This window comes from Cuculus canorus, chromosome 6, assembly GCF_017976375.1.
Source record: "Cuculus canorus isolate bCucCan1 chromosome 6, bCucCan1.pri, whole genome shotgun sequence".
NCBI classification, from domain to species: Eukaryota; Metazoa; Chordata; class Aves; order Cuculiformes; family Cuculidae; genus Cuculus; species Cuculus canorus.
The window spans coordinates 20,682,395-20,699,082 of record NC_071406.1 but is presented as its reverse complement, the minus strand read 5'-3'; the positions used below and the strand labels follow the sequence as shown (position 1 = coordinate 20,699,082).

The 16,688-nt window shown below is 35.4% G+C and overlaps 1 protein-coding gene and 1 long non-coding RNA gene across 2 annotated transcripts in view; one reads left to right on the top strand and one right to left on the bottom strand.

The window, feature by feature from the left end:
* Nucleotides 1-16,688, bottom strand: part of LOC128852580 (uncharacterized) — an 84,123-nt gene that overhangs the window by 37,025 nt on the left and 30,410 nt on the right. The gene's annotated exons all lie outside the window — the stretch shown is intronic.
* The window catches only part of LOC104054539 (sodium channel protein type 2 subunit alpha), a 69,174-nt gene that overhangs the window by 48,230 nt on the left and 4,256 nt on the right, over nt 1-16,688 (top strand). The window contains exons 18-25 of the mRNA XM_054070656.1: nt 1,523-1,640; nt 3,442-3,596; nt 5,552-5,725; nt 10,835-10,957; nt 11,232-11,513; nt 12,376-12,429; nt 13,234-13,371; nt 16,211-16,315. Coding sequence (XP_053926631.1) covers nt 1,523-1,640; nt 3,442-3,596; nt 5,552-5,725; nt 10,835-10,957; nt 11,232-11,513; nt 12,376-12,429; nt 13,234-13,371; nt 16,211-16,315 — 1,149 coding nt within the window. The remainder of the gene's footprint in view (nt 1-1,522; nt 1,641-3,441; nt 3,597-5,551; nt 5,726-10,834; nt 10,958-11,231; nt 11,514-12,375; nt 12,430-13,233; nt 13,372-16,210; nt 16,316-16,688) is intronic.

Below are 16,688 nucleotides of genomic sequence, written 5' to 3'. Positions count from 1 at the left end.
CTGCCTGTCCACATTTTACAGTTGACACATAAATACAGCTTGAGCGGATAGTGCTGGTAACTTGTCTGCTTTTATATCCTCAATGTCTCTTAATCATGCAAGTCTAGCTAAATTAATGAAAACGGTGTTAATTCTACAAAACTGAGGCTGTGTTACAAAGTGTGCTTACATCATTCCCTACAGACATTTAGTTGTGTGAACTCATTACTGATGTTATATACTACTTGCTAATAATATTGTAAAATGACAGAGAATGCTATGACTAAAACTACTTTGACTTAATTTGGTACGCATACTCAGATTAAACGTACAGGGCACCGCTCTTCCTTTAAAATTTCCTGACTATGGAATTTTGCTATACAAATGCAGATCACAAGACAAAAAAATAAATTGAGGTTTATTCTTTTGTTAGTATTTTTTTCATACTAATGTGACTTATGTAATTTTAATTATTAAAACAAAACAAAATTCCTTTTTTTCTGGGTGTGAACTGTACAGGTATGTGTACCAGAGTAATGGGTAGTTTAAGAATGCAAGATGTAATACATATGTGCATTGGCAAAAAAAAGCAAATTAATGCCAGTTGAAATGTATTTATCATACTTTTCCCATTTTGAAATGTAGTAGTATATATGAAAAAACATAAAAGATGTTCATATGGTAGTGATGATTATAGGTGAAGATAGGACAGGCTTAATTTGTTTTCTGAGTGCATGAGGGTAGTGTTCAAATTCATGTCTGAAACAAGGTTTCACACTTATCCTGATTTGACTTTAGCATTCTCCAATCTAGATCATAACAATGATCTTAAAAGGAAAAATAACTACGTTATCTGTGGCCAAACGTAACCAAACTTTATTGTAAATTGTCATATATACCAGCAGTGGTTAGTTTGCATCATACTGCTGTTTAAGATGCCAGTGAAAAAGAATTGGTAATGCATTCCCTTTATTTTTATATCGTGAATAATGGGCACTGGATTAAAATCACTCCTTAAAAATCTGTTGTATTTTCTCCCTTGGACAGTTTATCTTGACAGTTCATAATTTGAAGTTTGTGTTGTCAAGATTTACTGTCTCCAGGTTGAGGAGACTGCTCTAATGAAAATAGCTGCCAACATACATCATCTTAAAGCAAACAGTATAATGGGTATTGGTTTAAAATGTAGCAAGAGAAATTATAGTAAGAACAAAATAGTAGAAAACAAAATAAATAGAATACATATCAGAAAATCTACTTAGTAGTATTTAACTTTTCTGAATGATAACACTACTGTATTTAGACCAGAAATTCTGAAATTTCATTAAAGATTACATGATATGCCTTGCGATCTCTAGGTAGGAAGTGGATGATTTGTGCACATTTCAACAGCATTGACTGCTATATGTGAATGTTTGTGTGTGTTCCTGGTGACAAATATTGTTCTTACCATATGTACACAATGTTGCATGCTTAAAGTTAATTACAATTCTAAAAATATAAACATTGGTGGAGTATAACTGTTACCAAATTTTATTTTCAGAAGCTAAATTTTTCCAGCTCATCTGAAGGAAGTACAGTTAATTTACCTCTCTTTGGAGAAGAAAAAGCTGCAACTGAACCAGAAAAAGCATCAGAGCTACAGGCATGCTTTACAGAAGGTATGAAAATAAAATTTGGGGTTAGCAATTACATTTTAGTTGTTTGCGATGAGCATAGGCAGTTCAAGGAAACTATTTGCTACAGCAATCCTGGATCATAGTTTGTCAAGTCTCGTGATGTAATTACTTTTGTCTTTTGTAGATGGTTGTAGTGGAGTCCGCGGAGCCATTTGTGTGATGCATAATCAAATATGCGTCTATGTGATCTTATAGAATACTTTTTTAAAAAGCACTAGGCGCAATGCTATACTGATTTCTGAGAATTGGTTTAATCTTGTTGATTTAAATAACATTCTCAGTAGTGAAATCTGCAAGACCAAGTCCTACACTAGATTAATTCCACTGAGAAATTAAAACCGCAGTCATGTGCTTATCCGTGGTCACTTCATAGTTCTAGAAAGCAATCCAGTGTGGATGATTCAGATTATTCAAATGAAGAAATCTTAACAGCATACTTGCATGTTCTTACAAGTTTTCATTTATTATAGGTCTCTATAGTTCTATCCTTTAGGAGACTACTAAAATTTACTGTATAGGAATGTATTTCCCCTTTTTGTTATACTTCAGATTTTGCTTTCATTTTAAGTCATGATTAAAATAATTCAAAACAAAATATGTTCCAGGATTAACTCTCCTATCCTATCTGTGCTTTTTAATTTAAGGTTACAAAGATACGTTTGACTTACGCTAGGACTCTCGTCCTTTGAAATATTATTTCTCTCATCTTTAAAAGAACAAAATTCTTTTGGAATGTGGGATTATATTGAATATACCGAGCTCTTGATTTTAGAGAAAACATACTCTTAAGTAGTTTCACATTCTATTGCATTTCATCCTTATTTTTATATTATGTGGTATCTGTCAGTCCTTGGGTATAAGATTAGTTTTTCCGTAATGTAGACATTTAGAGTGTTTGGAGGTAAGGTGAAGGAGGTTCTTCACAGTGATAGCTGTTCTATCTGAGCTGATGAAACATAGTTCAATTTACTTGCAACATATGAACTTAATGACACTCACAGGAAAACTAGAATACTGCCTTTGGGACCCATTAAAATTGCTTAAACTTGGTTATGTTGCTATGTGATTAATCCGTTTTTAAAGAAATAAAGAGACAACTATTACCCAGGCAGATACTGCAGATACTTTTCATTGAAAACACTGCCTTGAGACTCCATGATAAGGTAGGGAGCTCCCCAGGGTGTGGCAGAATTTTGTGGATGGTTGCTACAAAACTGTACCCCATGAAAAGCTCTTATAACCTCCAGTTAAATCTTTATGTAATGAAAGAGATATCCTGTCAGCCCTTGAAGCAGAAGTAATTCCTCGGTGTAATAAAATAAAAGGTGTTTACATCTATGTGATTTGAACCTTATATCAGACAGATTGAACCTTAGCTGAGAGGCAAACAAACCTTAGCTGAAAGACAAACGAGCTTTTAAAAGAAGCTGCTGTACTCTTGAACTAGTTCATATGAAGGTTACTATGTGTTTATGCTCTTTGTTTCTACTCCCTGATAATTCTCATTTATTCTCTGATTAATATTATTTTTCATTTTGATATAGATAAAGATGTATTTAGAAATGAAAAATAGCTTAGTCACTTAGATGACTCCTTTTTATTCTAAGCTTGAGGTAGCATCAGGGTAGTGGAAATATTGTGCACATATAAGTTTTTCCACATCCAAAATATTGAATCAAGAAGATAAGCATGCAGTAATTTGAAGCACTGACTACCTCATGAAGCGGGAACAGGATAATGAAAACGCTGCTGTATAACAAGTTGTTATTGTTTGTATTATTAGGCTGTATACGGAAGTTTAAATGCTGTAAAGGCAATATGGAAAGCAGAAAAGGAAGAATCTGGTGGAACCTTCGAAAAACTTGCTACAAGATAGTAGAACACAACTGGTTTGAATCATTCATTGTCTTCATGATTCTTCTCAGCAGTGCTACTCTGGTAAGCAGAGCATAGATCTGTAGAAACAGTACCTACAAAAAAATGTTTAATCAAAGATACTATAGGACATCTGTGTTCATTAATAAAAAATACAAAGTCGGCTTGAAAGAGCAATTTCTCCTGGAAACTGTTGAGGCACATGGAATGTAAGGAGGTAATTGGTGACAGCCTAAGTAGTTTTACTAAGGGCTAATTGTGCCTGACAAATATGTTGGTTTTCTACAATGGGACTACAGTATTGGTGGATAAGGGAAGAGTAACTGACATCATCTACCTGGACTTGTGCAAAGCATTCAACACCATCCTGCATGATATTCTTGGCTCCAAATTGGAGAGACATGGGTTTAACAGATGGACCGCTCAGTGGATAAGGAATTGGCTAGATGGTCACACTCAAAGAGTTGCGGTCTGCCTCAATGTCCAAGTGGAGACTGCTGATGAACGGCGTTGATGTTGAGACTGGAGACATGGACAAGTAGGATTGAGTGCACCCTCAGCAAGTTTGCCGATGACACCAAGCTATAAGGCACAATCAACACGCTGGAGGGAAGGGATGGCATCAAGCTTGAGGTGGGCCTGTTCAGACTTCATAAAGTTCAGCAAGGTCCTGCACCAGGGTCTGGGCAATCCAGAACACAATTAAAGGCTGGGCAGAGAGTGGATTGAGAGTAGCCCTGAAGGAGAAGGACTTGGGAGTGCTGGGGGAGGAGAAACTTATGTGCACTTGCGGCCCAGAAAGCCATGTCCTGGGCTGCATCAGAAGTGTGGCCAGCAGCTTGAGGGAGGTGATTCTGTCCCTCTCTCTTCTTTTGTGAGACCTCACCTGGGGTGTTGCGTTCAGTTCACGGGAAGGACATGGATCTACTTGAGCGACTCCAGAAGAGGGCTCTGAGGATGATCAGAGAGCTGGAGCATCTCCCATACGAGGACAGGCTGAAAGAGTTGGGCTTGTTTAGCCTAGAGAAGAGAATGCTCTAGGGAGACCATATAGCAGCCTTCCAGTACATAAGGGGACCTACAGGAAAGCTGGAGAGGGGTTCTCTGTGAGAGAGAGCAGTGATAAGATGAGGGATAATGGTTTTAAGCTGTAAGAGGGTAAATTTGGATTAGATACTAGGAAGAAATTTTGTACTGTGCAGGTGGTGAAGCACTGGCACATGTTGCCCAGAGAAGTTGTGGATGCCCCATGCCTGGAGGTGTTCAAGGCCAGGTTGGATGAGGCTTTGAGCAACCTGATCTAGTGGGAGGTATCCCTGCCCATGGCAGCAGGATTGGAACTGGGTGATCTTGAAGGTCCCTTCCAACCAAAACCATTCTATGATTCTGTGATTCTTAGTGACATTTAGACTTTCACACAACTGCTAAGTATCAATTATTTTTGGTTGTTGATTGACTTAGAATGTGTATATACTATCACTATCTCTGCTCCAGCACCTGAAGCACCATGTCCCTTCTCACTTTCTTCAGTCCTCATACTGCCATGTCTTTTGCTTTTTCTTAAATATATTTTCTCAGAGGCACCACCAGCTTCTCTTATGTGTTCAGCTGCTTCCTGTGGTGGGTCTGTTGCATAGCTGGCACAGGGCAGCCCCTGACCTCTGCTCACAGTGGCAATCTCTGCAGCCTCCTGCTACTAAAGCCTTGTGACCAAAACCCAGTATTGGAATTCAGTGAAGATCACCAAATTATCATTCTGTTTTGACTATTACTGAAATTTCTTGTAACCTTTTTGGCAACTTCAGTCATTATATTCTTATTCCATTATCAGGCAATGATAAAATCTAAAATTCAGAAAGAATGCAATTGTAATCTCTGCTTACACTGGCTTTTCAAGGTAAAGTATCTGAAGTTGAAAGTGATTTTACTTTGCGATTCCTAATAAACTTCTTTTGGTTTAATTTGTAGTTTGCAAGGACTTATGAATATCTGACTGATATGCAACTCATTTTTCACAGGCTTTTGAAGACATATATATTGAACAGCGCAAGACTGTAAAAATCATACTGGATTACGCTGATAAAATCTTCACTTATGTCTTTATTCTGGAAATGGTGCTGAAATGGGTGGCCTATGGTTTTCAAACTTATTTTACTAATGCGTGGTGCTGGCTGGACTTCCTTATTGTTGATGTAGGTACTATAATTTCTAAGTAGCCTATTTCTGTTGTTTAGGCAGATCCTTTTATGTCAACTCCCATCTGATACATATATGTACAGTGAAGAATTATAATTTGGATTTAAAAGAACAGAAAATGACTTATCAGTGAATAAGATTCTATTATAATTATTCAGTGCATAACTAAATCTGCCTTTACATTTATGCTGTCATTGATTCTCTGTGTTCTGTCTGTATTTTACTGGGCTGGGTCTCAACCAGTGAGTGAGGACTATCGGCTGACTGAACTTCAATCTTCTGGATTTGGTGACAGAGAAAAAGGAGGAAGCAGAACACAGAAGGGAAAGTGAAATTTAAGTGAGCGCGTGGGGTTGGGGTAGGACAGTTGATCCTGAGCTTAATGAATCACTGGCAAAGAATTGCAGGGGGGAACGGTGTCAGGAAGTCAATAATGCAGCAAAATAAGAGAGGTGTGGGAAAGGAGGCAGGAGCTGGAGTAAAGTGAAGGAAAATTAAAAGTGATGGCTTATGAATCTATGTAAATAAGTAGGAACAATTCAGTCGCAATCTTAATTTTGATGTTGTTATGGTGTTCACTGTGTATTAGGCTGCAAGGCTAATTTCAATGCAACTCTTCTGCTTTTCATTGACACATGAATTTCTAGAGGTTCTTTTTTTGGAAGCTGAAATTTGTTTGGTTCTATCTCAGATTATAGAGAGTGCCTCTTGTTACCGCTCTGAATTCTGAATTCTTCTAATGGGGAGAAAAGCCAGGTTTTAGGTGACAGAATTAATGTTTTTCAACAATTACAATTAGAAATAATGTTGAAATTGGACTCCAAAGAAATTAATGAAATCAGCGACATTGCATGATATGTTCTTGTAAAGGAGTTCCTTCTGTTTGCATAAACATCTGAGTGGAAATTCAAGAACTGGACAGGGTAAATCTCTATTAATAAAATGGAGTCTGAAATGTAGAACAGGAATTTTGTCCCCTAACAGCAGAATTGAAACTTGCCTAATGCCAGTTTAAAAAAAAATTTTTGGAGGGAAAGGTAGAAGTAGTGTTTGTTATCTGTCTTCCTCATTTACCTGAGCTTCTCCTTTTAGCATCATGAGGTGGGGATGCAGAATCCCCATTCTGAAAATTGAGCTAACTCCATGAAATAAGATATAAAATAGATTTTCTCTGAGAAATGCAATTTTTAGCTTTCTCCTTTCATGTCTGCTCCATTCTTTTTGTTGTGAACATCCAATATGTACTTATACAAAGTATATAGTCAGCTTGTATTCCCAGAACAGACATATTGATCTCCAAGAGACTTGGTAAGTATGAAACATTCTCTCCTTTCCTTAAGATTAAATTCTGTGAAACAAGATATCCTCAGCAAGGCAAAGGAAAAAGGTTAAGGCTGTCTTAGAGTGAAGCTGAATATATATATTTTTATGTATACATTTGCTTTCTTCATAGTTGCCATAGACTTTGATTTTTTTATTATTATAACTCAAATGTTAAGTGAAAAAGTATGACTATCTTAGAATTAATGGGAAATCAGCAGCAATCATCTAGATGGATTTTGTCTTCTTTCCATAAAATTGTTTATGCCATACTTCAGTCTCATTTCCTGTTAGGATTCCAAGACATTGTTCCTTGGACCTTATGATCCTTAAACTTGAGTTTCTATTTGTCCATTAGAGTTGTCATTTGTGAAAATGAAATACATACATAAATGAATGCATTACCATTTAAGAATTATTCAGAATTAGCATCTTTGTACAAGCCTGTATTGTGAAAGGTTGATCTTGAAATGTGTTTAAGATAAACTCTCCTTACTACTGCGTATTGTATCTCTCTAGGGATGGGCTATTCCTTTTTTCAGTGATTTCATTGCTTTTGTGTAGCCATCTTCCTCTCTTGCTTGGAATGCCTACATCTTATGACCCTATAGCAGCAGATCATAGAATAATTTATGTTGGAAGGCAACTCGAGGTTTTCTGATCTAGCTTCTTGCTTTGAAAGCAGGGCCAGCTCAGAAACAGGCTCTAAAATCAAGGTTAGGTTAGGCTGTTTAGGGGCATGCTCCAGTTTTGAATGGAGATTCTACCACTTGGCAATCTGTTTCCAATGTTTGACTATCTGTATTGTAAACCTACTCCTCCCCTTCACTGACGTCCCTGAAAAAACCAGCAGTGCTCTGCTTAGCTTTTTCTGACTTTATTGACAGATTTACTTATTAGTGTTTTCAGCTGGTGGCAAGCAGCTTTAGCTGTTTCTCTTACTGCTGGTATTATGCTTTTTCCTTTAAGTAACAGGCAGTGTGCAGCCTTCAACTGTTTCATTCTGTCTTCCCTTTATCTTCCTGTCCTATACCTTTATCCATTCAAGCATTAAACAAATGTGCAATACTATTTCCAGTCTAACTAAATGTTTCACAACAGGGCAACATTTTACAGAATCTTTTAAGGCAAACTGTTCTGTACCTATCAGTCTAAAATCTCCAGCCGCCCTCTGTTTGGGAAAGAATTTATAGCATACAAATGGAAATTCTTGACCCACTGTGTTGTTCACAGTGTTTCCAGATCAGGATCACTAGCCCCCAAACAAGGACAAATGCTGGTTTTACTCACCCTTCCATATGCAAGTTCAAAGAGATTAGTGAAAAAGAACAAACATGGGATTGTGTAGTGTTTAACAGATTGCTTGAACTACCCTTAGAAGAAATAAATCTGTGTAAAACTTCCTTGTATGTAAATGCAAACAGGAAACAAGAGTGGAAGACTCTGTGAGGTCAGAAGTCCTGGTCTCTCACCAGAAAACAGCAGGTCAAGCTGTTTGTCCAGCTGCATTGATGGTTTCAAAAATTCTTAGGAATTAAACCCTCTTCTCCACAAGAGTAGTAAGGTAAAAAGAGGAAAGAAATCTCAAGGCACATTAATTGTCCAAAGCACAAGCAGTTTAACAAATACAAAATAAGGTGTTTCCACCTTACCCTAATAGTGTGCTTTTCTGGAAATGTCTTATTTAGTATTTACAAGAACAGAATGTTGAAATGAAGCTGAGGACGGGTTCTGTTTGTACAGTGTTTTTTACATTTCACCTTTTTTTGTTACATTACATCTTTCAAGTTTGCTGTATTGGTGAAAGTATGTAATAGTATTCTCTAATTTTTACATCAGAGAAATGTTACAGTTAGCACTTCTATATGTGGAGGAAAGTTCAGAGCTGGTGTCAGGAGTTGTCCAAACCACAATCATACATAAGGAAGAGGGAGAAAATATCTACTTATTTTTTTAAAAACAATTCTTGCATGCACATGCAGAAATATCCACAGATGGTACAGAAAAATTAAGCTTTAATTGCCATCAGCAACATGTAATGAGATGAGCCATCCTCCTCTCCTTTCTCCCCTCCAGGAAAAGAAAGCAGAGAAAAGCAATATGCTAAATTGTATTTTAGTTTCCAAACAAAAATAAAATTACAGCATCATTAAGCAGAGATGTGCACGAAGAGGATTTCTTGCAATGCAAATATAACAACTGCATTACTTAAGAAAATATGGTTATTTGACGGGAATACTTGAAACAGATTTTGTGTTCTTCAGAATTATAGAAGTGTGGTATAGTGATCTTAAAGTTGTGAAGAATTCATATGGATTAATGCTTTCAATGCTAAATGTTTGTCTAACATTTTAATTTAAAGAAGGAACAATGTTCTGAAACTGAGGACTATAGTTAAATTTGTATAGGAAATCAGATTCTTGCCATAAACAAAGGTTGTTCCACTCAGCGAATGTGTCCTTTTTCTGGATTTTCTTGTTTTCTTTTTTCGCTCTTTCTTTAATGAAATTTCTTCTATTCAGCTACGTGGCCAAATTATAATTACCTCAGCAGAGAAATTATCTAAAGTTTTAGGTGGCTTATTCGATAAATACAGGTATATAGTCATCCATGATAACGCATTGTAGTGATCACTGACTGATATTTTGTATATTGCACAGGTGTTGAGTTCCCTGAGTTAATTTGGTTTTATCTAATTTGTTTCATTCACAAAAAACATCGTCTTGATTATTTTTTAAAATTGTCCCTGATTTTATTATAACATTGCATGCTACACTTAAAAGACAGAAAAAATTAGCTAGTTTCTCCTCTTTCTCTACGTTTTTTATAATGGACTATTGTTTAACCCATTTCAGTACTTTAAGACAGATAACTCTAAAACATATCTGCCAGCTTTTTGATCGTTCTTGGACTCAGAATTTTTAACTTCAGTTTTGAACTTCAAACACTAGAAACAGTGCTCTTTGCCAAATGGAGGTAAACACAGGTTTTCTTCTGGTATTTGATATCATGGTTATTAAATGTCCAGATTGCAGTAGTCTGAAGAGACAACAAGCCACTGCTCAAAATTAAATTATTAACCCTGTCATAACCCCACTTACCATGAAAATGCTGTCGACAGTTCCATGTATTTGAGTACATTTCTTTTAGATACGTGCATTGACATTGGTATTTCTTTGCATCTGTTGTACATTTGGGAGTCATGCATGTCAAAGTCCTGTCTGACTGAGTATATGCCACTTCCAAGTCTATCATCATCTGCAGGCAATATGAATTACTAATTATTCACGTTTGCTATTATGTGAATTATTCTAAGTACAAATTAGCAGAAGCAAATGCTGCTGACTTACATTTTATCATGACTATAATGATGTATCTGTAGTAGAGCACTCTTTAGTATTGTAATGCCATGTAGAATGAGGTTAGGGTTTTGATACATTTCAGGCTTTGGCTGAGTTTATTGGGAAGATGAGCTTTTATTTAAATTCTTTTTATCAAAATTGCCCTTCGTTTTTCACAGGTATGATGTGCATTCTTTTAACTAGCGTTCTGTGATTTTGAGATTTTAAAGTCTCTCTTTCTTTGAACTGTCCTAAAATTTACTTGCAATATTCTATTAATTTTTTTTATTATTATTTATTCTTGCTAGCAGATTGGGGTCCTTAGAAACTTTTTTCTAATATCCAGATCGAAGTTTTCTTTCTCTAGGCATTACATTTGTATTGTGAGGCTATTAAAAAAAAAAAAAAGGTTATTTTGTTCTGGTTTTCTTTTGTTTCCTCTAGGTTTCCTTGATTAGCTTAGTAGCTAATGCCCTTGGTTTCTCAGAACTTGGTGCAATTAAATCCCTCAGAACATTAAGAGCTTTGAGACCTCTAAGAGCTTTGTCACGCTTTGAAGGCATGAGGGTAAGAAAAACAGAAATAATCTGTGAAAAAAATCCATAAGAATATGCCTAACTATAAAATTGTGGAGGAACACTGAATTGCATGTCTGTTTTCAAGGTCAACAGTAGCATCTTTGATTGTATTACATGCGTTATTAATTTTCTGCTGTTATTACATCCAAGTATTTTAATGTTTTACACTAAATCTTTTACTATTTTTGGGGAAAAAAAAGTAATCTCTTTACTGCTGTACATCCTGGTTTTAAAAAAGTTTTTTTTCTGTGTTTATTTACTAGGTGGTTGTTAATGCTCTTACTGGAGCAATCCCATCTATTATGAATGTACTTCTGGTTTGTCTTACATTCTGGCTAATTTTCAGCATCATGGGAGTAAATTTATTTGCTGGCAAGTTCTATCGCTGTGTTAACAACACGAATGGTGAGCGATTCTTACCAGAGCAAGTCAATAATTTCAGTGAGTGTGAAAATCTTTCACGCGCTGGGGACGATGTTCAATGGAAAAATGAAAAAGTTAACTTTGATAATGTTGGAGCTGGTTATCTTTCTCTGCTTCAAGTAGTAAGTGTATGAATTTTGATAACTTAATTTTCCAGCTTTATGTTTTGTACCAGTAATATTTAGTTCTCTAATTTTCAATGTTATTTTACAATACGTGAATGGATATTTGATTTGATATTATTGTTGTGCTCTGTTGAGCTAATTAATAGTTCTTATGGTGAAAATCTGATACGTTGGCCATTTTGGAAGAGGAGGAATATCTAATTTTAAACTGAAAGGTAGATTTAGTTTTTGGATATAAGGAAGAAATTTTTTTGTTTTAAACTATAAGATAGTGAGACACTGGAACAGGTTGCCTGGAGAAGTTGTGGATACCCCGTTATCCGAAGTGTGTGATGTAGTAAAAGATGTCGCTGTCCATGGCAGAGGGGTTGTACTGGAAAACGTCTAGATACTCCTTCCCAGCAAAACATTCTATGATTCTATTATTTCCCTAAGATTTCTTGGGACAACTTATCTTCTGGAGTTTCTTCTAGGGTGATTTGCAATTTCTGTCTGAAAAATACCAGCCTATGGTGGATGATTTTTGTAGTCTTTTTCCATTTTTTTGGTAGTCAGAAAGTTAGAACTGAAAGCCATGTTGTAAATTGCAGTCTTTCTGTCATGCTCAGATATTGATTGCAACTCATTCCACATTTTATATGAATTTGCATGAAGATTAGAATTTATTCATTATTTAACTATGAGGGAGAAGTATTCCCCAGTAAATTACTTCCTGTGAATACTTCACTACATCTTACCCGACTTTTAATATTCCTCTCTCTTTCTGTGGGTGCAAATACATTGCAGAAGACAGTGTTTTATTTAGAATGTTTATGAAATTTGAGTTTTGATAGAAAGTATTAACAAATTTTGTTTTTAGGCGACGTTTAAAGGATGGATGATCATCATGTATGCTGCGGTTGATTCTAGAGATGTGAGTGCAATGTAAAATTTACTGAATGAAAATAAATATAACTTTGATGCAATGCTTCTTCAGTGGCAGTTGAAATAATGTAAAATATTAAAAATAAAAATGTAAAACCTTGATAAATTTTCTATATAAATCTCTGCGCTTTACCATAGTTAGATGCATATACTTTTAATTGGTTAACAAAATTACAGCAATATATTTACATAAAGTATCACTAATTTAGTAAGTCATCTGTAAACATGCAAAACTAAAGAAATCTGGTTTCCTGTTAATTTATGGCACTGAAAATTGCACAGATTAGTTAACGAGTTATCTCCAAAAATAACCCAAAAAATGAAGTGACATCAGCTACTGTAGCTAATACAGAGCTGCAGACCCTGGTGATCTCAAAAAATAAAATGGCTGAATTTTGCCTGGTTTCCTGTTAATGCTGGTATTAGTTTGCATCTCCCCTGTATCCAGCTCCTGATTTGTGTAAAATCCATAGGAACTGAATTTCTTTTGAGATTTGCACGCTTCTGTCAAATTTAGTAGGAACTACATGAAACATCAAATGTCATTAGAGAGGAACTGGCAGGCAGAAAGTGGAAGAATGGCAGGTCTGTTTGTGCAATTGCTGGCACCTATATTAAACAAACTTTCAAGTTCAAAAATAAGGCAAGTGTAGGGTGTGATATGAAACAACTGGTTTTTCCCCTTGTCAAGGAGTTGCTGTCCAGCTGGATGCAGCTTCTATTTCTGCTTGGTATTCTATAATTTGTATTAACTGTAATTAGTGATGTATTGCTGTCTTTCTGTGTTACATAGATAGAGGAACAGCCGAAGTATGAGGAAAACCTGTACATGTATATTTACTTTGTTATATTTATCATCTTTGGATCATTTTTCACCCTAAACTTATTCATTGGTGTCATCATAGATAATTTCAACCAACAAAAAAAGAAGATAAGTATCACATTTTGTTTTCATGATGCTTTATAGTTATTGCATGTATGGCAAATGTATTTGTAGATAAATATGAGTGTCTGAAATTTCTCATAGTACTAGAAAGGAAAAAAAAGAAATCAGCTATTGAGATTATTATGCTATTCAAAATAATGAAATAGTAGTGTGCTTTTTAAGGCATTTGAAGCAATTTAAACTTGCATCGAGTGTCTTGAGTGTTTTCCACACCCCTGTATAGCCCAATAATGTGTTGTACATCGGAAAGTTATGTATTGGGTTTTCACTTACCCTTACAGAGCTGTGATAAAGCTATGTGAAAATGCAGTTGACTTAATTTGAGCAATAGATGACAGAGAAGAAGAGAATATGCAAAACTACAAATATCAAAATTGATAAATAGATAATGTGTAGCACTACTGGAAAGGCCTTCTCAGTTACAAAGGGACAAGCTGAAAGCTGGAACTACTGCTCTGTATTGTAGGATTAGAGAGAGAGAGGAAACTATCTCATGAGTTAGTAGTGAATTTACAAAAGAAAGAAAATTCTTTTCTTTTCAATTGAAAATATTTTATTATTCAAACAAACTCAGAATTGTATGAGGAAATCCAGGAGCATATAAAAGGATTAAAATCCAGACTATGACGACAAATTAAATTCTACTTGATATTTAAACTATAAATGCTGCCTAACATCTACAATAGTCTTATTTTTCTGTACACATTTGGAGCAGAATCATACTGGAATGTTGATTTTTTTTTTTTTTATTTTTTTTTAAAGTGAGCTAAGTAATAGGCAGTACATAATTTCTTCATTTATGATTCCAGATGGTTTGTCAAGTTTGATTCATTGTACCGAAAAAAGTAAATCTTTCCACTTTAAATTGGAGTATGCAACTTCATTGTTGCTTATTCAGATCCTTTGAATCTTATCTGCACAACCACATAATAGAAAGGATAAGTTTGTGGTTCAAAACCTGATGATGTCTTCATCCTGGAAGATATTTGCACTTTCATTTGAATAAGCATCATGGGCTTCCAGTACTGAAGAGCAATGTGGTTTAGTTTCTTATCCTTGCAGAGGAAGACTAAGGTTACACACATGCTGTTGGCGTTTTTGGCAGTCTGTATCTAACAAGGTGATCTTACTCAGTAATGATGTGATTATTAAGTTTGAAGATTAAGTTTGCTTGGCAGACACTATCTATTGTAGTCATTGTCACTCAGAAGGCAGAAAAGAATTCCTGCTTAAGAGCTTTTTCTGGCAGTTTCGTATACACCCTTTCTACTTCTTTAGCTGTTGTAGCTGTCACCAAGAAAGTCACATACTCCGGATATTACAGAGGACAACGATTATACTAGGGAAAATTCTATCTAATATATATTTTAGATATAGATATTTTACAATATCAGGAGAGAAGTTGGTGAACATTAGTCACCTGTCTTTTGAATTTCTATAGAAATGTGCAGATCATGCCATGCATGGCTACCCAGTAGTGTTTTTCTTGTCTTTGTTTTGACCTCACATCACTAAGATTTCTCAATTTCGGGCAATGTTGTTGGGATTTCAACATCACATTTACATCATAATTAGCAAATTAATTTCTTGGGTTTTTTCAAAAACCCTTGCTAAAAACTGAATTTTACTTAAATACTTGGCTTATGAGAAGAGCATGATAAACAAGATCTCTTTTGACTTCCAAATCTCTGTTTGTGTATGTAGCCACAGGTGACAGATGAATCTTCATCCAGATTCATCATTACTTGCTCAAGATTGACACCTCATTTGACAAAGTCAGTGTAACAAAACCACAGAAGCACCTAGAACTCTGATATTCATCTCCAGATGCCACTGCTTTGGCATCATGCATACCTGGAATGTACTTGCAAACAAATTCATGAAAGAAGAAAAGAAGTTACTTGTCAACATAAATTGTATTTCTGACAAGTGTTTCAATATTTATATTACACATGCCAGTCTAGATACCCTTTTACTCAGACTGCTGACCTCTTATTCAGGCAAGAAACCTCAGAGTAAGCCCATGCTTCTTGTGATCTCTGTGCAATGTAGGGGAATGTTCAAGTATCATATACTCTGTGGAAGTAGTATTGTGGCAAAAAACATCTGAACTGAGATGCCTGTACTCTCATGATAAAATGTGCATCCTTAAAACTAACATCAGTAATTTCTTTTTCCTCATGTGATTTCTCTGAAGACATATTGGCTATCAATGAATCTTTCTACCTTTTTGAAGATCTTTTATTTCTGATTAGTTAATGGATTTGAAGTGTGGAGTTTAGGATGTTAGAACGTTAGGATGTTATGGAATGTATATTTTTACAAGGTCTTTTGTACTTCTTTTATTGAAGTAATCAGGTTTGCTTTCAATGGGGGTGTTTCTTGTTGCTTTGTTTAGGTTTTTTTTGTAACAAATAGAAGTTCTGGGGATTTTCTCCTTTCCTTAATTTGTTTTATTTTTGCATCAAGGCTTGTCAGATGTTTTAACGGTATTTGATATTATTAATATCAAATATTGAAACAGGTTGCCAAGGGAAGTTGTGGATGCCTCATCCCTGGAGGTGTTCAAGGCCAGGTTGGATGGAGCCTTGGGCAGCCTGATTTAGGGGGATGTTCCTGCCCATGGCAGAGGGGTTCAAACTAGATGATCTTTAATATCCCTTCCAACCCTAACTATTCTGTAATTCTATGATTCTAATATATTTTAGGTTTGATAACAATGTGTAAGAATGCATACATGGTTCATAAAACCCCTGTTCTGCAGTGCTATAAATTTGTAGATTTAAGGGGTTGGCTGTAATCAGTTCTATTTTTATTATTTTACCTTGGAGGTGAAGACATTTTCTTGACAGAAGAACAGAAGAAATACTACAATGCAATGAAGAAGCTGGGATCCAAAAAACCACAAAAACCTATACCTAGACCAGCGGTAAGAATATGTGCTATTCTGGTTTCATCTAGATTTGGGAAGAAATTGTAGCAGTACATAAACTATCAAAAAACTTCTCCCTTAACTCTAAAATAGTTTAGGTCTAATTCAAATTAGCCCTTCATTCTGAATTGAAATGTGTACATACTTCCATTATGTGAGAAAAATCTCCCATATTGTTATGCCTGAATTAGCAGAGAATCAATGAATCCAAAGAAACAGAAGCCTGTTGGGTTTTGAGAGGAAAAAAATCTGGCAAATGAAGAAGTTACTTCAGTAACAGTGCTTTTAAGTTTTAAGTTTTTCAACCCTTTACTTGATTGCCTATTTTGGGGGAGGAAGAGTGAAATGTGAGGAGGAAAAGGATTATATT